At 45.0% G+C, this 23,224-nt stretch overlaps 1 protein-coding gene across 2 annotated transcripts in view; it reads right to left on the minus strand.

The window, feature by feature from the left end:
• HHAT (hedgehog acyltransferase) overlaps nucleotides 1-18,121 on the minus strand; it is a 168,398-nt gene extending 150,277 nt beyond the window's left edge. For both annotated transcript variants that reach the window (XR_004692343.2, XM_035111262.2), the window contains exons 1-5: nucleotides 18,076-18,121; nucleotides 14,952-15,108; nucleotides 7,277-7,344; nucleotides 3,816-3,929; nucleotides 1,904-2,098 (exon numbers count right to left, since the gene is read on the minus strand). Coding sequence is in view for 1 of the 2 variants with exons in the window: in XM_035111262.2 (XP_034967153.2) it covers nucleotides 1,904-2,098; nucleotides 3,816-3,929; nucleotides 7,277-7,344; nucleotides 14,952-15,060 (486 nt within the window). In the remaining variant the exon portion in view is untranslated. The remainder of the gene's footprint in view (nucleotides 1-1,903; nucleotides 2,099-3,815; nucleotides 3,930-7,276; nucleotides 7,345-14,951; nucleotides 15,109-18,075) is intronic.
• Between the last annotated feature and the right edge of the window lie 5,103 nt (nucleotides 18,122-23,224).

Below are 23,224 nucleotides of genomic sequence, written 5' to 3' on the forward strand. Positions count from 1 at the left end.
CTGGGTCCTGTGCATCAGCGGTCACACGTCAATTGGATGCACGCAAAACCGTCGCTGCCTGTAGTTTCATGGGTACAGCTTCCAGAAGGGTTTGTACCAGAAATCTAGCATAACATTTTATATGATGAGAACATAAAGTGAAAGTTTGGACTTCCTCCTCGAGGCAGGCTTTCTAAGGCAAAGAACACAACATAAAGAATTGATTTCATTATGACCAACTTGACCTACTATTAGACCTGGCCAAGATTTGCTTACAGACTTCCGGTTAAGCCCCCAGTCCCCGGTGATAAAGGGTACCAGACGAATGGTATTTGCACAGAAGAGCAGAAAACAAGTCGAAGAGCAGGGAAATGCTCTTTGGATGACCCCAGAGGTTGATAACGCACATTGGGGTTGGCCCCGGGCAAGGTAATACAAAACAACTCTTGGTGTCTATAGAGAGACAGATTTCATATTATGGTGGAAAAGCTGGAGGCATAGGTCATTGAAAGCAGTGCTAACAGCATAAATTAGTCCCAGTGGGTTGCATGGGAAACACTCCACCAGTACAGTACTAACATTAAAATAGCAAAAAGCACTGCTTCATTGTGAGAAAGCCTCATTTCCTTGCCCATTTCCAAAAGTGGAATAGGTAGGTAACAGGAACAAAGGCATTAGCCAGCCACTGTAAGCTTAAAGGCAGAGGGGATTTCATTGGTACAATGAAAGTTCTGAGTCAGAGAAAACAAAAAAGCTCATCTAGAAAAAGTATCAGGTTGGCAATGGGAGTCACGACAGATTGACATTTCCTTAATTGTTTCCAGTTGAAACGTAAGAAAAATGATCCCAATAAGACTAGAAGGAGCAGGAGAATAAAAACAGAGGGGTACTAGGTTTGTGGGGCCGATTACTGGATGACAGAACACTCAGGCACTTATTATCTCCATTATCCTGCTGATTCGAAAGGTCAGCACGACCACAGAACCTTGGAGAAATATAAAAAGGAGACATGGATCTGCAACTGAATACTTCTACAAGTCTTGTCTTCATTTTATGAAATCATGAATCACACTATGGATGGCCCAGTTTGACAAAGAAAATGATGATTAGGGTATTTAAAAGAAAAGTCTACTAACAGAGCTAATATGTGAACCCTTAGAAAAAACCAAAAAACCAAGGTTCGGAAGCCAACGAACCATGGCTTCAAACTGTGATTTGTTGGCAGTAAGCAAATCGTAGTTAAGCCATTAAGCAGAATTCAGACAGTAGAGTTTGCCTGTCCAGGGTGGAGTCCATCCCTATCATGAGTTACTGTTCTAGACATAAGCCTCACCCTCTCCACACTGCTATAAAACCCCTCAAAGAAGTCCTGCTCTTTTTGGAGATAGCAGCAGCTTGGTCTTTTCCAGACATAAATTAATTGTTCTGTTTGTTGCGCTAGTTCCTCTGCTGGTTTTTTGGGACACCGATTTTTGTTTTATTGGATGCTGCTTTCAGTCATTTTTGATATCACCAAGAGATTTTATGGACAGCAGTATAAAAATCTGAAGAAATAACCGCAACAATGCTGATAACACTTCTTCCTACAAATGCACCTGATGCAGAGAAACAGGAGGACTGCACAGAACAACAGCAGAGGCAAAGCCAGACCAGTACATCATAAAGAGAGACAGTGGCTAACCTCCTCTGAAGATGGGTACTTTGCGCTAGTTCGCCCTAGCACACATGTTAGAAATTCCTGAAGCTAGAGGGGTAACTATACTTTACACCTTAAGCTTTCTTATAAAAGAAGTTTCCTCAAAATTCACATTTTCAGAACCAAATTGAAAAGTAGCTATTTCAACAATAAAGCGCTCGGTATGAATGAATTTAAACAAATAAATCACAGTATTATTATTTTTTGTAAAAAAAAAAAAACAGTTACCTTTATTTCTTCCAGGGCAGACATGTGCAAAGTTGACAACAGGAGCAATGAGCCCAGCCACATCAGAAAGGGGTTCTTAAACTGAGCCACTCCGTACGAGAAAGTTACATGTAGAAAAATCACTGCCAAACCATTGGTACCAAGCAGAAACCAACAGGCTGCCATGCCATACACCATCAGAAACCAGGGTTTGTACTAAAAAGACAGGGAGGACAATAATGAACAAAAACACTCACTTTCGGTTCAATGCATGACTCAAGACTCGGCTCCGGATACAACTAGGTTTTGCATCAGTTTGTACAAGGGATAGGAGTACAATGTAGATTTGGAACCAATCCATTAGTCACACTTAGGCTGCGGTGCCTGGAAAAATGTCAGCGCCTGCCTTTATTACAAAAACACAGTGTCGACCTGTAGCATGTAACAGAGACATCTGTGCAAAGTGTGTGATATTTAATTTCAAGCTACAACCACTCCCCCTCAAATATTTAAAATAGGAAGAATTCTTGAAGGAATAATTGAAAATGAAAGTGGCTCACTTCTAATGAATTCCATGCTGAGCAGTGTTGCAGGCTCTCTGTTCTATAAGATGATTAAAACTAGAGGAGAGAGAGAGGAAGAACCCACTGAACTGTGGCACTAAAACAGGCGAGCACAAAGGGAATCAATGCATTTCCTGCAAGGACTGGGAAAGAGATGAGTTCATGTGGCCCAAGGGGGAACTAATTTCCCCACCTACATAAATAAGAGAGCTTTTCATCTTCTTTTCTTTGCCTTTGCAAATGTGGTTGTTTCTGAAAGACTAAGGGCTTCTTCTTTTGGAGGGGTTAATCTTTCAAACATGCACCCAATAAAGATATATTTATGCCCCCTGTCTGCCTACATTTTGAAGCCCTTACAAAAATCGGCGGTTGCAGAGGATAGTTCTCTTCGCCGTTGGAATTGCTTCAGTGATTCTTTCTTAGCTTCAAAGAGCGGCTAAGAAACCAGCAGGCACCTAGACAGGCCTCTTGATGACTTCCAAAGAACAGCTGAAACACACCGAATAGTATCTGAAATGTTGTTCCCCTCTGCTGGGTCACGCGATGTCCCTCGACTCTACTTGGAGCAGCACATTATGAGCAGCCATATTAACCATGCCTTTCTACTGATTTATTTTTTTAAAAAATACCATTTCACATTTCAGAGTGTGTGGCTGATGTAGCACTTGGTATCCTTCCCCCCCTCCCCCGCCATGCTTTGTTCTAGACCAAACTCAGCCCTCCAGATGTTTTGGGACAACAACTCCCATCATCCCTGATCACTGGTCCTGTTAGCTAGGGATGATGGGGGTTGTAGTCCCAAAACATCTGGAGGACCGAGTTTGCCTATGCCTGTTCTAGGACCCTTCACACATTAGCCATGAGAAATGGGAGAGGCCCGTGCAGAAGTGGGGCAGTTGGGTATACTTACCCCAGGCCTCGGAGGGTTAAATTGGCGGGGGCAACCCATTAGGGACCGGCAGCACTTTTGTTTGGGTTTATAACTTTATTCTAACAAGGCTCCCACCCTGAACGTCAGACAAACTCTACCCAGGACTGGAAAGGGCACCACATATTTAAGGGGTACTACAGCGGTGCCACTGATCCAGCCTCCAATGTTGAGTGGTACCCCCTCTGTACTCCCAGAGGTCATGGGAGATCTCGCTGGGCACCTGCCACATAGCCCACCTTTTAGGGTTGCTACCAGGACTGAATGGCACTTTTGTGCTACCGGTACCTGCGGGAAGGGAGGCCACAGAGGCAACAAAACACATCTACACTACTAGTACTGTAAAACTAGAGCTTTCTTATTCTTCTTAAATAGAATGTTGATATATTTGTTGATCCAAAGCAATTTCCAAATTAGAGCGGGTCAGCTGAAAGTCGCCTACCTTCTCCATGTAAAGGCTGGACAGCTGTGATACCGTGAGGTGACCGAAAAGAAGCCACAGGATATATCCTTTACCCCATTCCATCCAAAAATTCCATTCAAAATCCATCGGATCCTAGGCATAAATTGAATCCATCATAAAACGGGTTTAAAGCGTGAGGAGGAGACTGGAAGTACATGACCACTGCTTGCATTTCAATTTAGGTCACAAACAGGGGGAGAAACCATGGCTGAAGAAGTTCTGCGCAGGTATCCAACTTAACACACGAGGGCTTTTTCTACCATTGTCCATTGAGTTGTAACTCATTATTTTTAAATTGTAAACCACCTTTGAGTGCATTGGAAGAAAGACAGTATATAAAATTAAGTATGATACTTCCTCCCTGCTCTCTCTCTCTTTCTCTCTTCCTCCCCTCGCAATGTATCCATCACAATCTGTAGGGCCACATTCACTTTCTAAAGATATCCCCAGGACGCCTGCCAAGAACAATGGCATCCTTTGCACAATGTTGATCAAAAGGAATTTCCAAATTAGAACAGAAAGCAGACGGCAATCACTGTCTGGGTGAATTCATACCGTTAAAAGCGTGGCACAGTTTTCAAGTAGGTGCTGAAGGAATTTTTCCTCCCCTTTGCTTTAGCTTAAAACCTATGAAACGACCACAAAATCTTGAGCGCCGACAAAGCGGCCGTATAACATTTTGCTGTCTGCGGTCCTCGTGAGAGGACAACAGAAAAGGTGTGTGTGGCTAAATTAATATGTTATGCACCATTCCCCTCTCTTACAAATATATATTTGTAGGCATACTTACACACACCATTATATATAGGGGCATACACATATGCACACATCCATATAAATTAACCCAGTAATATGCTAAGCGGGATTTGGGTGTCACAGTAGCAATGAAGCCTTCAGGAGTGGCTGGCTAAGCTGCCCGTCATGAGGGCGGGAAGACTAGGGAGTCACAAAGGTTGCAGGCAGTGCGTTTTTTTCTTTAAAAAAATGTTTAGGGGTACTCTCACTTTCCTACTCATATTGAAATACTGCCCCTCAATGAGGCCAAACTCAGATTCACAAAATGTTTAGGGGTTGTCGTACCCCTGCGTGTCCCCCCCCCTCAAAAAAAAAGCACTGGTCATAGGCTTAGCTGCTCTGCTGCTAAGGTTCGTTGCTTGCAATTTGCTGAGCTGCTCTAATCCTTAAGAATCTCTGTCGCCAACTGCTGAGCTCCTCAGAAGCTAGGCAGGGCAGGCACTGTTGCCGAAGCATGAGGAACAGACCAAGTCTGGCAAAAGAGCAAGTGGGGGGGCTGAGTCAGCAGCAAGCCATGGGAAGCAAGGAGGACTAGGAAGAGAGACTGGGGGTGGATGGGGCGGAGAGAGAGAATGGTCCCCCCAAAATGATGGGAGGAATAGAAGGCCGATCTGAAAGGGGAAGGGATACTGGGTGGTCAGGGAGGGGGAGATTGGTGGGGCTCACCTGACCTCCTGCTACCTGTGTCACTTTTTCATACTGGGAGTAAGATGGGGAGGCGAGGCAGCGCCAAAGTTAGTGCAGTGGAAGCACCGGATTAGTTCTGCTGCGATGTCTGACCCACTAGCCTTACCCCTCCCTCTGTACCTCCCAGTAAGCCTCAGGGATGAGGAACGAAGCTCGCATATTGATTTAAAGGAAGCTGTATGGGGAGGAACCGTGGCTCAGTGGTAGAGAACGAACACACAGAGGTTCCAGATCCAATCCCTGGTATCTCCAAGTAGAGCTTCCTGTCTGAAACCCTGGTTATATGCTGCCAGTTAGAGCAGGCAATACTGACCTAGATGGGCCGTAACATAAAGGCGACTTCCATGTTTTCAAACCAGCCAAACTTTTGGACTAACTGAAATGCCACCAGTTCCTGCAATTATTTATGAACAGACATGGCAAGTAAAAAAGCCAAGAGTATCTGAGCATACTGTCACAGCTCTTTACATTTCCAGGTGAAATCCCTTATTGCTATTCCTGCAGAAGTTGGGAAGGAATACAGTCAACACCAGCGATATATTGCAGCAGATGTTTTGGACTACAACTCCCATAGGCTCCAGCTAGCAAGGCCAATGGTCAGTGATTCTGGGAGTTGTAGTCCAACAAAATCTGGAGGGCACCAAGCTGGCAAAGCCTGCATTAAGGCTGGAGGTGGGTCAGACCCTTTGTGAAACACTGTTTAGTTTGAGGAGGAATTTCCAGATTTGCTTCAAATTTCACCAGAGGTAGAAATCTAGAGATAACCAAACCCCATCCCCACGGATTTTCATTATAAAATACAGACAACACAGCAATCCAATCTTATGCATGTTTACTCAGAAGAACGCTTCACTGAATTCAATGGCAAGTCTGCATAAAATTGCAGACTAATTCTCTTTTGTCTCCTCTTAAAATTCTGCAGATGTTTCAGCTCTAGAAAAAAGCTACCCAAATTTGTTTCACATTTTTGCTTTAGACTGAACATAGGTGGCATAACTAGTTAAGGCGAATTGTGAACAATATCTTTATCATCATGCCAAAAGCTTTGGGTAGGGTGGCCTAAACAATAAGGTTTCTTGTTATAGCAGGCATCAAAAACAGTACAACAAAGATGCCTGCCTAATATTAATAATGATTGTATATACTGAATAATTATGTGTGGTTTTTAACTGTTGAGTTTTTAGTGTCAGTGGCGTAGTAATGGGGGGGCGCCGCCCCGGGCAGCAAGCTGGGCGGGGGGCAGCAGGCTGGACGGGGCTGACCACCTCCAACGGCCGCCACCGCCACTGCCGTGCAATGCGGCTGCCGCCATGGATGAGAAGCCTCACTCCGCGGCTTGCTCAGGGGGGTTGCCGCGCCGCCGCGGCACATGCCTCTTGTGCGCGCATGCGTCATGGACACATGCTTTGTGGCGCGCGGCGCATGCGCCGATTGGGTGCCTTCGGATTTGCCACCCCAGGCAGCCAGGCGGCTAGCTATGCCGCTGTTTAGTGTTTGTTCCACTAAACATGAAAAAGGGGAGAGGAAATCTTGTTGCGGCTTTTCCTAATAGTTTCATTTAGCTCATATGATGACAATAGTAACAAGTGCTTGCAACATTGACTCCTGAAAGACGAGTGTGCAAGCAAATCTGAATTTGTTTGCACACTAAAGTCCACACAGCTGCACAGATCAGATCTGCAAAGTTTAATGCAGCACTTAGTTCAATTTCTCTGCCAAGCAACACAGGCCATATTAATTGGCAAGCCCAACCATGCCAACCTGACAAGCCATATGGCACAGGGTAGCATTGGGGCTCCATCACAATTTGTGCCAAACTGTTCCTTCTTCATCCAGAGTACAATTTAACACACCAGTCATCAAAGCCAATTACAGTTCACTGAAAGGCAATTCAAACTGCTTATTCCCATGCTTATTCAAATTAAAAATAATATCTCAGCAATATTCATTGACCTTACCTTTCTAAATCCTCCAAACAGTGAATCAGTTTCCAGCTCAAATTCTCTATCAAGTTCCTCTTCATACTCTGCCAGAAATAACAGATCATTAAATAAGAAGTTATTATCAGGAAGTAACAGAAGTTGGTTGTTTCTTATAAACAGCTCAACATGTACATCAGTTTCTGTTGCACAACAACTGCAACCTAACCCAAATTATTGAACATGAAATCTCACTAAGCCTATTGGGGCTTATTTCCAAGTAAGCATGTGTCCTTTCCTAGGGGGGGGACCCCAAATAAAGCCATGGCTGACTTAGGAGGGCAAAAATCCAGCAAGCAGTTTTGGAATAGAATGAAAGAGATGGACTGGGTTTCATCAGGGCTAAAATGCCTGAAGGTGAGAAGTTAAGAGCAGGTCTTTCAGGACCCTGGACAGAGTCTAGGAAGCATACCGTAGAACTTATTTCAATGAATGCATCTTCCCAACTAAGTCAAGTGCTCCTTGAAACCGTCTACTCAGGCTCCACCCCTTTGCTGAGAATTGTGGAGCCTTAAAGGAGTAGCCTTTTGGAGTAGAATCTAGCACGTTCCGGGCATTTGTGCAAGGCACCTGTGGTCAAAGGATGCAGCCTTTGATCCAGTCTCAGAGGGTCTCAGGATCAATGGTGGTGTTCAGGCCTAATGGCCTGCTCCTCAGACAGCCACCCTGGCACCTCAGCATCTGTGTCATCGCTCAGTTCCAGGAGCACGGCAACACGCTTAGGCTGAAAATGGAGTTATCACAGATTGCGTTTCTATGTCAGAGGTGGCCAGCTGTCAGATTCAGACATCCCCAGCAACTCCATCTTAGTCACCCACAGCCCTACCAAATTTTAAAGCAAGATGTGGTGTAGAAAAGCCTTGTGTTGACTTTCCTAGAGGTGAGGACGGGCACAACATTTCATATCCCTGGCACAACCTGAGGACTTCCACTTGCTGAAATACTTAGTGCTATTTAAAAGAGACAAGGAGTCAAAATGCTAACAGGCCAATGATGCCAAGCCTTCATTCTATAGACATTTTCCCTTACTAAATAGTGAAAAGGTGCAAAATGAAACCAAGATCTTTCACCAGAAGGTCACTCACTGTGTGACCATTAGACTCAGAAAGGAGTAACGGTCAGTTTGATCTGGGCTCAAAATTCATAGCACATCTTTAAAAATAAATGCTCTTTTAGTTCTACTGCACAGTATCACAGAAAACACGTTTAAAAGCACTGAAGTAAGTGGTTCCTTCTAACAATGCATGTCTATTTTGGTTTATTGCATTATGTATTGTTTCACTTAAATTTACACATAAAAGCCAGAATAATTAGATTTTTTGTAATGTTCAGCAGTATTCATATTCCATCCTTCTACTGTAAAGCCAATGTTCAGGACAGCCCACAGCATACTAGCTATAACCAAAAAGGCATCTAAGTGCTGTGCTAGACAGTCATTGTCTTTTAATTTCACTGTAACAGTGACCTACTGAATTGATCAGGCAGCTTATTCACAGAAAAAGCGAGAAATATAGGCACAAAGGAGCATCAATAATAAATACGAGTGGTAGGTGGCAGTGAAGCAATAGTTGAGAGTTCAGTCTGTAAGGTTATCAAAAGCAGAATTCCCTTCCAACTTTTCCACCCACAGGCTTTCCAATTAATTTTCTCTCTCCCTTGCATACGGTACCCAGCAACTTCTGTTACAGCTCCACATCCATTTCCTGGGTTTCCTTCACAGCTTGCTGGTGTTTCAAATAAATGCAAATTTAACCTGAATTTATTCAGTCAATTAATTAATCTGTTAAAAGCCAAATCTGCTAACAATTAACAACAGCCTTAAGACTTGTGTGTGTGTGTGTGTGTGTGTGTGTGTGTGTGTGTGTTGGTATTGCCCTTGCACAGCTATTGGCCACTCAGAGCAAAATTTTCAACATGTATAATCCACTGAATATCAAATGCATTCTTGCCCACAATTTATCCCCAACCAAAGCCCGTCAAGTCCTATTTTGGAGTCACATGGAAGAGAGACTGCCTCAGAGGTTCAAACAGTTAACTTTGCTTAGCTGAAGGGGGAAGAAAAAAGCTCTTCGAGTGAGGAGCCAAACGCTTGATTTATCACCTTTGCTTTTCTGAGGGGGATTCTTAATTTCTACCTGAAGAAATTCATCTCTCAGCAGAATGAGTTTTTGCTCTCACTTTGTGACACCCAAGATAAATCTCAAGGGAAAGTGTCATCTTCTCTGAGGGATTTCTGCTGCTTCTTTTTCCTTTTTTCCCCTGGTCAACCTGCAGACCCTCTTAATCCGGCAGCACTGACCTTGCAGAGAGCAACCCAAAAAATGTAGACCAAGAATTATTTTATTCAATAGATGCTGAACTTTAATGTGTTACTTTGGAGATTATTTAATGGCACGTGAGGCTCTATCCCTGGCTGCCTCCAAAGCATGATTAAAAGGTGCTTCTGCTAGGCATAGATAGGGCAGCGCAGGGAGGAATCAAAGGTTTAAAACAGGAGTGAGGAACCTTTGGCGCTCCAGATATTGCTCAACTACAACTCCCATCAGCCCTAGCGCTAATGTGAACATGCCCATAATTCACTTTCAAAGCACTTCTCCAACATGATGCTATCAACTGCTAGGGTCAGAACAGCTTGCAGATTAGTGGCAGAAATGAGCATGCATAAATGCCTACTGACAAAGATGGTGCCATGATTGAATGGTACAACAGACATAGATAACTGTATTGACTATTTGTGGGCAGAAGGCAGGAAAAAAACAAACTCACAAACAGAGTCATTTGGAGTTCCCAGGTGCATCCTCAGCCTATGGGACACTTAGGGCAGGCAAAAGAAGGAAACATCAGGAAAAATATCAGGCAGTGGAATTTGCTGCCTAGGAGTGTGGTGGAGTCTCCTTCTTTGGAGGTCTTTAAGCGGAGGCTTGATGGCCATATGTCAAGAATGCTTTGATGGTGATTCCTGCTTGGCAGGGGGTTGGACTGGATGGCCCTTGTGGTCTCTTCCAACTCTATGATTCTATGAAAAATCAGGTGGATTAGCCATTCTTCTCCCAACTCCTTCTGAGTGGATATTAACAACAACAACAAAAACAAAAACAAAAACAACATGTGCTTACCACCTTATACCCACAGGTCTCAGGGTGGTTCACAAGATAAAATCACAATATAAGAATGTAAAATACAGAAGAAGAAGAAGAAGAAGAAGAAGAAGAAGAAGAAGAAGAAGAAGAAGAAGAAGAAGAAGAAGAAGAAGAAGAAGAGTTTGGATTTGATATCCCGCTTTATAACTACCCGAAGGAGTCTCAAAGCGGCTAACATTCTCCTTTCCCTTCCTCCCCCACAACAAACACACTGTGAGGTGAATGGGGCTGAGAGACTTCAGAAAAGTGTGACTAGCCCAAGGTCACCCAGCAGCTGCATGTGGAGGAGCGGAGACACGAACCCGGTTCTCCAGAATACAAGTCTACACCACACTGGCTCTCAACTATCCCCCTCAACTATCCCCCACCCTCCTCAGAATCTCCTGTTCTCATTCAGTATTTTGATCAGGATAACCAGCAAATGTCTGCTCACACTGCCCTTCAAATAAAATGATGATGATGATTAATGGTGTGTGCTTTGTCCCATCTTATTTTGCATCCACTGCATAACATTTTCTTCCTACTTTACTCTGGCAGATTCTACTGCATGCTCATCCACTTAAATATGGCTATTTGCTGATTCTAAACCTGACTATTAAGTACAGTTATCAATTCTGCTGCTCAAGATTGCCCTACAGCAGACACACTCTTCAACCCTCTACCTGGTCTATCCTTCCTGCAACTGCCCAATCTCTGGGACCAAAGTGACAAAATGCTGCCATAGGGGAGGACTCAGATCAGCCAAGGGAGGACGTGGCAAGTGACTGAACTAGAGCCTGAACAGGAGGGTGCAGTCTTGCCATCTAGAACTAGGTGCCAGCTTTGCTGATGGGAGCAGCAGACCGACGTGGCCGACAGAGCACACATTTGCAATCCCATCATTCCTGCAAGGTGAGCAAGTGGGTGCGGTAGGGAAGCCTATTGGGACATCTTCCTTACTTCTATACAGTTCCGATCTTACCCTGCTCATGAACTATGACCTGTGAGCCCTGCATTTGCTGCTGAGTCTGTACCATTACATACTTTACTTCCAAGTAAGAATCTCTCTCCGCATGTGTCGGGCAGAAACCTGGACACAATGAATATAAGCATGTACCTTAAGCAAACCTTGCTTTATTTTTATAGTCATTTTCCGTATATAATGATCGAATGCAGCACTGAAAAAATGAGTGCAAAAGTTGAAGAATCTATGTCTGCTTGCCCTAATCACAACCTGCAAGATAGAGATTGCATTTCCAACATTTTCAAAGACTGTTTTGCTATCTCCCCCTAGTGGGGGGAAAATAAGCATGGCAATTTACTTCAAGCCAAAGTATTCTTTTTATATATACATTAAAATATCCAAGGCACATATGAATTAAGCCATCAAATTGCGAGATTCAGAAAGTTCAACAAGGAAGAGAAACACTTTGACATGTATATTGAACATATACATGAATGATTCACACGCGGAATGCTCATATCTCATGTGCATGTTGCAAGGGGAGAGGTTCACTCCTGCACCACACAAAGAGGATATCTGGACAAGAGAAGAGTGTTATCCAACCCACTGAAACTGATAGGAATGTAGGTTCAGTATATGTGTTTATGGAACAGCAGCAGCTATGCACTGCTAGCCTCATTGGAAATAAAAGGAGAATTATGTTGCTAGTGACTTGTTCCAAATACTGTAATGGGAACTGCCTTCAAAAAGAGACCAGTCACCCAACAGAGCTCTTCATTGGCATCCATCTGTCTCAAGAGATAGTGGAGTGCGCCTCCGGTGGTGAAGTCAAACTACTGCATTAGCAGCAGCAAAGTGACCTCCCCAGGATGCAAGTCTAGGCAGTGCGATTGGGCTGCCCAGACAAGACCACCACCCTCCATCAGCCTTACTGATGTGGTCCAAAGGAAAGCAGAGCAATACGTTTGGCACCAGCTTGGCTGCAGGAATTGCCGGTAAGAAGCGCCATCCAACTGTCTTAGGGACTCTACTCCCAATTTGTGTAGGGTTTTACTCCTTAGACTTTTCTTCTCCTGAAGATGTCCCACAAGGCAGTGGAGGTTTAGGATCAGAGTTTTCCTTCTCCTTCCCAAATTGACAAGCCCCGTCTGACCCTCACTTCCCGCCACAGCACATGCAGAAACCGCATTCTTGACCACTGGGCCCACTATGGGTCTCATCCGCTCAATCCACCAAAGCCTGTCTTCTGATACAGGGGAAGTCCCTAACTCACTAAGGGTTTGAGGCCCATCAGCTACCCTCACCTGGTTTAGCCGGTCAGGTGAAGCCATTTCCCAGGGTGTGGCCGCTATTGCATGTTGACAGCTTCTAGGAGCCAGCCACAATTCAGAACGGACAACAGGCAAAAAGGCCTGTGACACGCTTGAGAACCATGGACACAGCAGCAAGACAAGTTCAACAGGAACAGAAACACCACAAGACAAACACCTGTGTCTTCCCCCTAAGTACATACTGACGGGTAGGAACTCCACACCCAACTGATAAATTGAGACAGCAAAGCATCCTTTCTTCTGTTCTTAAGCAACATATCCCATTGAGAGGGAGATATGGTCCACACCTCCAATAAAAAGTGCTATCAATTTAATTTTTTTTTAAAAGTGCTATCAAAGCATTCTCCGGCAACTGTGACTTTCAACAAGTATGCATTTTAATGCTATGAGAGAATCAGGAAAAACTTATGTACTTATGCCAGAAACACAAGGAGGAGAAAGGACTTGTTGGTTGCATCAATGTCAAAGGTCATATCCAACTGCAGCAGTCCATTACTGCCACAGCCATTCTGCAAGTGGGGGACCTTGTTCTTAACATAATGCGATAGCCAAGTTCAAAAGCTGTGTTGCCCTTGGGAAAGATGCCGAGCAACCCCAAGCGCAACTGCTGTTATTGCACTCAGCAACACTCATGTTCTGCAGCTGCCAGCACAACAGCTATTGTTACACCTGTGCAACGTCAGCTCTCAAAATTATTGTGCTGAATTATGTTCAATCTCACCCCAACGCACCAAGTCTGCTTTGAAGACTACTCTTAAAATATATTTATAGAAACCTAACATTCAACAGATATTAGCAAGGTGGGTTCTATGCTCAAGGTGTAAACACTAACATAGATAAAGCACATACACCATGCAACAAGACCAACCTTTTCACCGTTGTGTGCAATTTACCAGTAGAATTCACTGGCACACAATGAGTATAACTATGGATAACTGTGCTGAAGCAAGGGCTGCAAAATTAATGGGAAACCAGACATCAAATTGGAAATTGACAAAAACAGAAACGATCAACAAGGACTGGGGCAGTCTACTAGTGACATGTGCTGTTAAACACTCTTGCTGAAGTAGCAGAAACGGACAACTTCCTCTGAAAACAGAAATGGCTACATACCCATCAGAAACTCATCACCCTGAGTTTCTAATAATCCAATCACTTTACAGCTAGGAGACCCCCAACCTCAGACGCACAAGCTGATATCAATGTGGCCCCTAAGGAATGGCCTTCATCTTTTACTTCTTCCTTGGAATGGCTCCCTCCTTCCTTAACTCCTTTACTTTCCATTAAAGGAATTATCATCCTGAGAGGTGGGTGCATCCCCAAATCCCTCAATACACAGAGCTCTCTGACACTCTTAGCTTCTGCAGGTAAGCTACCTTGGCCAGAAGGTGCTCAACATGCCTGTCTGCTTAACTATTTACCTGAGCCCTTGTGGAAATACAGTGGTGCTTTGGTTTTCAAACTTAATCCATTCCGAAACTGTTCAAAAACCAAAGCAAGAGCTTCCTGCAGTCAAGTGGAAGCCGCGTCGGATGTTTGGCTTCCGAAAAACGTTCGCAAACCAGAACACTTACTTCCAGGTTTGCGGCGTTCGGGAGCCAAAACATACGAGTACCAAGGCATTCGAGAACGAAGGTACGATTGTACAAATCAACCAAGTGGTAAAATATGTGATAGGCAATTTTTTAAAAAGGACTTAACCAGACCAGAAGCTATACGCGGTGGGATATTATGATCCAAGTAAACAGTTTTGTACAAAATGTTAATGCCACTTCTCAAGGGTTAAGGCAAATGAATTTAAATCACAAACATCCAGAGCTCTCCATCACGCAAGAAAAATACTCTAGTTAGGAAAATGAAAACAAATTTCCATTGTTACCCGTTTGAAAACACATTAGTAGGCCAACCTTCAGATTTGCGTCGTCTTTTCCTATTACAAAGTAAATGTCAACTGACTGCTTCTAGTGGTCCCTGACTAGCTGAAGTAAACCTTGAATTACACTTTCATTAAAAGGAGATGCACAGCTTGTGTACCTTCCACCTGGCTCCGCTGCCGCTCTCGGCTCACACAAAGGAAGGGTACCCGCAAGCTCCGGGGAAAAAGCCTTTGTAGGAGGCCCTGCTGGGAGCTGTTACAAAGTACTCCATTAAGACATACTATTTAAGTCAATACACTGTGAACTACAAAAGCAAAAAAATAATAAGTACCTAACGAGAATGAGCCTGAAATAGAGCCTTACCTCGAGAGGCTTGGAAGACTTCATAAAAGGAATAAAAATGAAAGCCGAAGGAAAGGAACAAGTAAAGAGACAGCTCCCATCCCGGCAACAGTCCTAATTGTAACGGCATTTTCAGGGTTCCCGAAACCTAGGAGGACAACATCCTAGTAGATAGCGCCTGCAAAACAAGAAGATAATAATTTTATGAATTTTTTTAACTAGAGGAGTCTCCAGGAAAGGGCAGAACAACAGTTCTATGTGGAAGATAATATTCATCCGAACTGTCAATCATGAGCAATGGCAACTGCATTAGAAGAACAGTTCAGTCCAATTTAGGACCAAATGCACACAGAACATGAGTTGCCGGTGTGGCACTCACAGATGTGCATGTTGCCCTCAGAGGCCTTACCAGGCACCCACAGAGTCCCATCCACCTACCCCTCCCGCTGCTGAAAGAAGCCTTCTTCAGCCTCGTTGAAGCATGGAGAATGATTTCGAGTGGAGCGTGGTGTTACCAGCATGCGATGGCCCTTCCCCTAAAGGAGAGACTCCTCCTCTGCTGCTGTTTGCACCAGGGAGGATGTGGTTAATGGGTTCTTTGCTTGAGTCTCAGGGCTTGCAAAGGAGCAAGGTGAGCACTGCAGGCAGGCACTTCAGCCATTGTTCACCATGAATAGAATCCTGCACTAAAATTATTTTCAGATTAAGTGTCCTGTAGAACAAAATAATAAACGGAGAAGCAGAAAAATGTATCATTCTCAGTGCTATTTTTCTAGGGAAAAGGTGCCAGAACTCACCATGAACACCTCTCTCTTGCAGTACCAGCAAGTTCTGGCTAAAAAAAGGCCCTGATTCATTCCCATTTTATACCATCCCCGCCCCACCCCCCGGGACACAAAGGTGTATGGATATGTTTCCATAAGGGACAGGCTATAGCTCAGTGGCAGAGCACCTGCCTTGAATGCAAAAGGTCCCGGGTTCAATCCCCAGTATCTCCAGGTAAGGTCCCTTGCCTGAAACACTGGAAAGCCACAGCCGTTCAGTATAGACCAGGAATGGCCAGGTGTTATGGTAGTTGCAGTGCAGCAACATCTGGAGTAGACACTACTGAGCTAGAGTCAGGGCAATAATGGTGGCCAACCATGACAAATTCCATTTGCTATTCTTAAAATCCATGGCTGTTTGGTTTACTACAACTCTTGCGCAAGGAGGGCGCAGATGGTGTTCTTTCGCCACACTGCTACCCTGTGGCATTTTTGGGAAATGATGCAATGGGAAGGGAAAAGGCCATGGGAAGAGACTTTTTGCTGCTGTCCCAGCCTCTCCTAATTTTCCTACAAGATTAGTTCACCTCCTCAGATATTGCCCAGAATGTTTCTGACCCATACAGATTGTTAGCTGTGGGAGAGAGAAGTTAAGCTGGACACCGACCGAAAACACTAATTTTATTTTATTTTTATATGTCATCCCAGAAAGGTTTGCCACCTTTTCTGTTCAAACCATTCTGGAACCTCAAGTTGAGTAGCTCTGAGCATGTGCAGAGTGTCTTCCATCTAAGGAAGGTATCTTCAACCGTTACAGAACCAGGAACCACTTTTAACCCAAACATGCATTTGGGGACCCATCTGTTAATCTTTTGCCTTATATTTGCCAGGTGGCAGTGCATCTTGGAGCAGCCTGGAATCCACTAGCGGGTGCCGACCCAACAGTTGAAGAAAAGCTACAAAAAGCTTTCTAAAAAGTGTACCTAACATCTTCAAACAGAACAAAGTACTCCTCCTCAAAAAAAAAACCATGTTTTTAAAACCACATTGTAGAGGAATAGCTAAAAACACAAAAACACCAACCGCATGAATTCCTTTGGGATTGTTATCATTTTTTGACAACTAGGAATGAGAGTGAAATTCTGCCAGTTGATAAAGCTAATCTCAGATCCGCAAAACTGGAAGCCACTCAGCATGCACCCAGGAGCCTTATCAAATTTTTGCAAAGTACTGTATTACAGAAAAGTCCACTGTTGTTGTTTTGCACAACAACCTTACAGCGCAAACTTAAGCCTCACTTAAGCAAACTTAAGCAATGCACTCTATGGGGGGCTACCTTTGAAGGTGACCCGGAAACTACAACTAATCCAGAATGCGGCAGCTAGACTGGTGACTGGGAGTGGCTGCCAAGACCACATAACACTGGTCTTGAAAGATTTACATTGGCTCCCAGTACGTTTCCGAGCACAATTCAGAGTGTTGGTGCTGACCTTTAAAGCCCTAAACAGCCTCAGTCCAGTATACCTGAAGGAGTGTCTCCTCCCCCATCATTCTGCCCGGACACTGAGGTCCAGCGCCGAGGGCCTTCTGGCAGCTCCCTCACTGCGAGAAGCAAAGCTACAGGGAACCAAGCAGAGGGCCTTCTCAGTAGTGGCACCCGCCCAAGGGAATGCCCTCCCACCAGATGTCAAAGAGAAAAACATCTACCAGACTTTTAGAAGACATCTGAAGGCAGCCCTGTTTAGAGAAGCTTTTAATGTTTAACAGACCATTGTATTTTAATATTTTGTTGGAAGCCGCCCAGAGTGGCTGGCGAAACCCAGCCAGGTGGGTGGAGTATAAATAATAAATGCATTATTATTATTATTATTATTATTATTATTATTATTATTATTATTATTTGAGTTCAACGCTACTTATTCCCAGGTAAATATGTAATATAATTGCGGCCTCACACGTTTATTTTAGCCGGGACTTTTGTGGCTCGCGCGCGCCTGCTCGGACCTCTATGTGCTGAACTGTGCTTGCAGGACTCCTCTGCCCATCCCCAGAGGCAACATGTTTTTGCGCATCTTTGCGCGCGCAACCCTCCTGCGCTGCGACCGTCAAGCGGAGCTCCGGGCCATGACGCTTTCAGAGTCCCCTCCCGCTCCCAGGGTCCTCGGACAAAGTTTTCCGCGACAGGAATTTCCTTCCCGCTTGGAACAAGCATGCATTTGTCTTCTGCGCCCGGGGCGAGACGCTCCTCGACTTGCTCGGCTCCTCGGAGCCTCCCTCCCGCACAGCTCCCGGCGCAGGGGGCGGACCTCCACTCCCCGCCTTGACGGTTTGTAGCAACGAATGGCTCGCGGAGCTGCGCGGAACAAATCAAAAGCACCGACCTGCGGCGGAGCGCGCCTCCATGCGCGGCCCGGGCCGTCCCTCCCCGTTTCCGGCTCCGGCCCCGGCGAGGCGCGCACTCGCTCCGCCCCTTCTGCAGAGAGCGGCGGGGCGCGCGCGGTCTGGCCCCGGCGCGCGTGCCTTGCAACGTTCAGGACCAGCTTGCGAGACCGTGGGGCTGTTTACTTGAGTGTAAGCCTCGCGGAGCGCAATAGGGTTGGTTTCCTTCCTTCCCTGCACACAGATCAACTTTGGAATGGCGAGGCGAGGCAAGCTGACCTTTTTGCGAGCGTTACTTTAGCAGGCTGGGGTTTTTTTTAATGAAACGGGGAAGAAGCTAAAAGCTGGCTGCAGCAAATTTATATTTTAAAAATGGATCCTCTGAGATGCCCCTACAAGGTCAACACCAGATCACAGTTCCGGCGTTTTCCAGTGCCACCGTGGCACGAAAATAGGGATCTACACCTTGCATAGTTCTTGCATGGGAGCCTCCCTGAATCTGATTTGATGGCGGTTTGGGTGGTGCCCTATGTAAACATGCACTTTCAGTAAGATCTCGTTTTATTTACTGGAACCAGCTTTTACCCATGTCCATAAAAGCTTGTTTTCTCTCCCTTCCATCCCTCCCCTGAAAAATTCCACACGCAGACGTCGCTCATCATCTATTCTAGCCCAGTATTTTTCCCCGGTATATAAATGTCTTAAATAAAATAAATACATCAATTCTGAGAGAGGGGTGGGGTTTTAGTTTAAAAAGCACCACATTAAAATGTGAGGTGCATCTGTCGCCATCATTATTGACTTTCATGAGCAATTTTAAAACGTTCCCGTTTACCCAGTTATTTTATGACTGAAAAGCACTGTACCTGACAACCCTAAGATCACTAAGATGAGAAAATGATTTTGGAATGTTTTAACTGTTTTGGGAAAGCTTTTTAAAAAATAAATAAATATTCTTTTTGTTGTAGAAATGTTTGCTACCCTGGGTTCTTTAGGGAGGCAGGGTGGGATACTAATTAAACAAATATAACATGCAATAAAAACAAAATTCTTCCACATTCCTAGTGACCAAGCAGCTCAGGATGTCTGAATCGGGGGGGGGGGGGGGAGGAAGGGGGAGAGAGAGATGCTAGAGTTTCTTCCCTAACCCAACTGTGGGGACACCAGAACCCCATAGCTGGGACAAACAAGCATACACTGACAACAAACATGAGATGCCAATAGTTACCCTGGTATTTGTTTTAGTAAAATAGTACAACTGCTACAGCAGGGGTCAGCAAACTTTTTCAGCAGGGGACTGGTCCACTGTCCCTCAGACCTTGTGAGGGGTCGGACTATATTGTGGGGGGGGGGGTTTGAACAAATTCCTATGCCCCACAAATAACCCAGAGATGCATTTTAAATAAAAGGACACATTCTGCCCGGACACTGAGGTCCAGTACCGAGGGCCTTCTGGCGGTTCCCTCGTTGCGAGAAGCCAAGTTGCAGGGAACCGGGCAGAGGGCCTTCTCGGTGTTGGCGCCCGCCCTGTGGAACGCCCTCCCATCAGATGTCAAAGAGAAAAACAGCTACCAGATGTTTAGAAGACATCTGAAGGCAGCCCTGTTTAGGGAGGCTTTTAATGCTTAATAATAGATTAAATAATAGATTACTTTATTTCATTTTTCTGTTGGATGCCGCCCAGAGTGGCTGGGGAAACCCAGCCAGATGGGCAGGGTATAAATAATAAATTATTATTATTATTCTACTCATGTAAAAACACGCTGATTCCCAGACCGTCCGTGGGCCGGATTGAGAAGGCGATTGGGCCGCATATGGCACCCAGGCCTTAGTTTGTCTACCCATGTGCTACAGAGTCAGAACAGCCACCAAAAGATATGGTAACTTCTATTGTGCTGCATTTTCCTTTACTTAGCAGTTATTGAACAAGGAGCCCACTGGATGGCAGCAGACTACAACGAGTGTTGCGTGCAAAAGTCCTGTTCTTTCCCAGATTAAGCAGCCCTGCTGTAATAATAGGGACACCGTCAGCTGATATGTTTGGGAAGGAATCGCTGGGAGGGAGAAACCATGCATATTTATTATACTGATGTCAGCCACCATTCTGCTATAGGTAAAAAGGCACTGTCAAGTTAAGTAGGTCAGTACATTGATCAACCCTGACAGTGATCTCATCTGGAAGAGCTTACTGTCTTGGTCTCTCAAGGTGGAATATGTCTTCCGTCTCTACTCAGCCTGGTTTCTCTCTCTCTCACACACACACACACACACACCACCTCTGGAAGAAAGAGAAAACAAGTGACGAGTTTCCTGGAGCCTTCGTTTATTAGGCTACCTGTAAGTCAGTTTGCATACATCATACCATGTCTGACACACACACACACACATTTTTCCATGCATCCAAGCTGCAGCATTTTCAATTTGGGCAAATGCAGTGCTTCTCCCACAGGGATGCTTTGAGGGATTTGTTCTTTGCAAATTATGATTATGAACTGACCTGATCCGAATCTCCCAGGCTAAGGTGTGGATCGGATTGCCATTGTCCTTCAGGTTTCACACTTGGGATGTGGTTCCTGACTCAAAACAACAATAACACAAAAGGTACAAATACGTTCACAATCATGCATATTTTAGGACAGTGTTTCCCAACCTTGTGCGTCCAGCTGTTTTCGGACTACAATTCCCATCATTCCTGACCACTGGTCTTGCTAGCTAGGGATGATGGGAGTTGTAGTCCAAAAACATCTGGAGGCACAAGCTTGGGAAACACTGTTTTAGGACAAAGTATGTTCAGCAATGCAAATTTAGTGAGGAAATGCTTTCTCAAGAATACATAATTAAATCTGAATTTTAATACAAGCAATTTTTTTTATTTAAAAAAATGCAGATTAATGGAGAAACAAGATGGAACAGATTTCTGACTGGACAGATGTGAAACTGACATGGACCAGAAATAAACAGAGCCACTGCTTTTTTATTCAAGGGTACGCAGTAACTGCATCTCTTTTTTTGTTGTTAAAAAGTGTGGCACTTACTGTAACAACTTCATGGTGAGAAAGCTAAAGGGACCCCTGACCATTAGGTCCAGTCGTGACTGACTCACATTATTGGCCAAAGGAGCCGGCGTACAGCTTCCAGGTCATGTGGCCAGCATGACAAAGCCGCTTCTGGTGAACCAGAGAAGCACACAGAAACGCCGTTTACCTTCCTGCTGTAGCGGTACCTATTTATCTACTTGCACTTTGACGTGCTTTCGAACTGCTAGGTTGGCAGGAGCAGGGACAGAACAACGGGAGCTCACCCCGTTGTGGGGATTCGAACCGCCGACCTTCTGATCGGCAAGCCCTGTGGTTTAACCTACAGCGCCACCCGCGTCCCTGCGGCATGGTGAGTACTGGCACCTATTTTTCTAGGGGGGAAAGCACTGAACAGAGCCCTCCATTTCCTATACCTGGAGATTGCATGTATTGCTATTAGAGGCTTGTAGCCCAAGATGTGTCTATTTCAAATCAATATGCAACAGGAGCCTTTTATTATGTCCAAAATTCTTGGTTATGTACAGGCTTTTCTATACTTACTATCTCTTTCAGCTACTTTTGATTTATTTGGCTTCCTCCTCCCTCTCTAGGTCTTCGCCTTTTCCGCCTGCTGTCTCTAGGTCAGGGCCGAGGCTTTTCCTGGACTGCAACTTTAAGAACTGTATCAAATGCAGGGATTCAACACAAGAGGTTTTTCTGGGCACAGAAACACAGCAATAGGGACTGCCTCAAGGGATGATTTCTGTGCCTGTTATTATTGCTTCAAAGGTGTAGAGCCCTGCAAGTGCGGTGGGAACCCGTCAAATCAAAAACATAGCTGCACATATGCGAATATTGCAGAGAAACTAGAAAAACTAGTTCTGTCTATATCTGTAAGCGAATGGTGTGTATTTTTAGCTGTAGAGTAAGAGCATTGTTGTTACTCTGAGAAACTAGGCAGGGGAAATGAAGGGGGGAAGGGTCCCCCGTCCCCCCCGGCTTTAAACTCTGCTCAGAATCTTGAAACTCGCTAAAGAACAAGTTAAAGGTGGGAGAATAGAACATAAAAAAGGTGTGGTATTTGCCGAAAGACCCAAGTGAGCGATTTCAACAGCCAAGTTAAATATGATGCAGTCAAGGCTGACATGCACTTCCTTCCAGAGCTCCCAAGTGTAGGGCTGTGAATTCCGAGAGGAAAATACGCAACCTCATCCCACTCTGCGCCTCCCCAGCCAACCGTTCCTTGTTTGCCTTGGCTGCGTCTGGGGCTAGCCTTTCACTCGCTGGTCTGGTTTCGAGGACAATTGCCTCTCTGCAACGGATATCATTCTCCAGCTCTCAGCTTGGTTGCCTGTGAATGGAGCATTTATTTTCATTGACTCACAGGACCGAACGGATGCCGAGAATATATTTGAGGACTTCCACAAATGAGTGGAAAAGCACACAGCCTTTACTGGGCACGAAACCCACTGGCCTGCGTTCTCTTTCAAGCCAGCAGTGTCCCTCCTCTTTTGCAGCAGAGGAGCTAATGCAGAGCTCGGGGATGGGTGGGTAATGTAAGCTGGGTAAGGGTCTTATTACATGCAGGGCTCCCGAGGATTTAGAAAATGAGCTGAAGACAAAAGTGAAACATCTGGTTAGCATCATTGTGTAGCTGAGCAGCTGATTTGGGGAGGCTTGCTTGAAACCGTGGCTGTTTCATCTTACACATGCCATGTAATCAGGCTGCACAAAGGACTCTGGAAATATACGGATCTGAACATCTGGGGCTGTTTTCCTTGCGATGCTCCCTTTCCTAGCAAAAGCCCATTTTGTCATTCATTAAAGGGGATCTGCCTGTTCACGAGACATAGGAACCTGCCTTCTACCAGGCTAGACTGTAATTGCCCATCCAGCCCAGTATGGTCTCCTGACTGGCAGTGGCTCGCTCTCCTGGGTCTCTCAGGCAGTCCTGGGATAGCTCAGTCCGTAGAGCATGAGACACTTAATCTCAGGGTCGTGGGTTCAAGCCCCACATTGAGTGAAAGATTCCTGCATTGCATGGGGTTGGAGTAAATGACCCCTGTGGTCCCTTCCAACTCTGCAATTCTATGACTTTTCCATCTCCTGCTACCCAATCCTATTGTTTAACTGG

Source organism: Zootoca vivipara, chromosome 3 (assembly GCF_963506605.1).
Source record: "Zootoca vivipara chromosome 3, rZooViv1.1, whole genome shotgun sequence".
In the NCBI taxonomy this organism is placed as follows: Eukaryota; Metazoa; Chordata; class Lepidosauria; order Squamata; family Lacertidae; genus Zootoca; species Zootoca vivipara.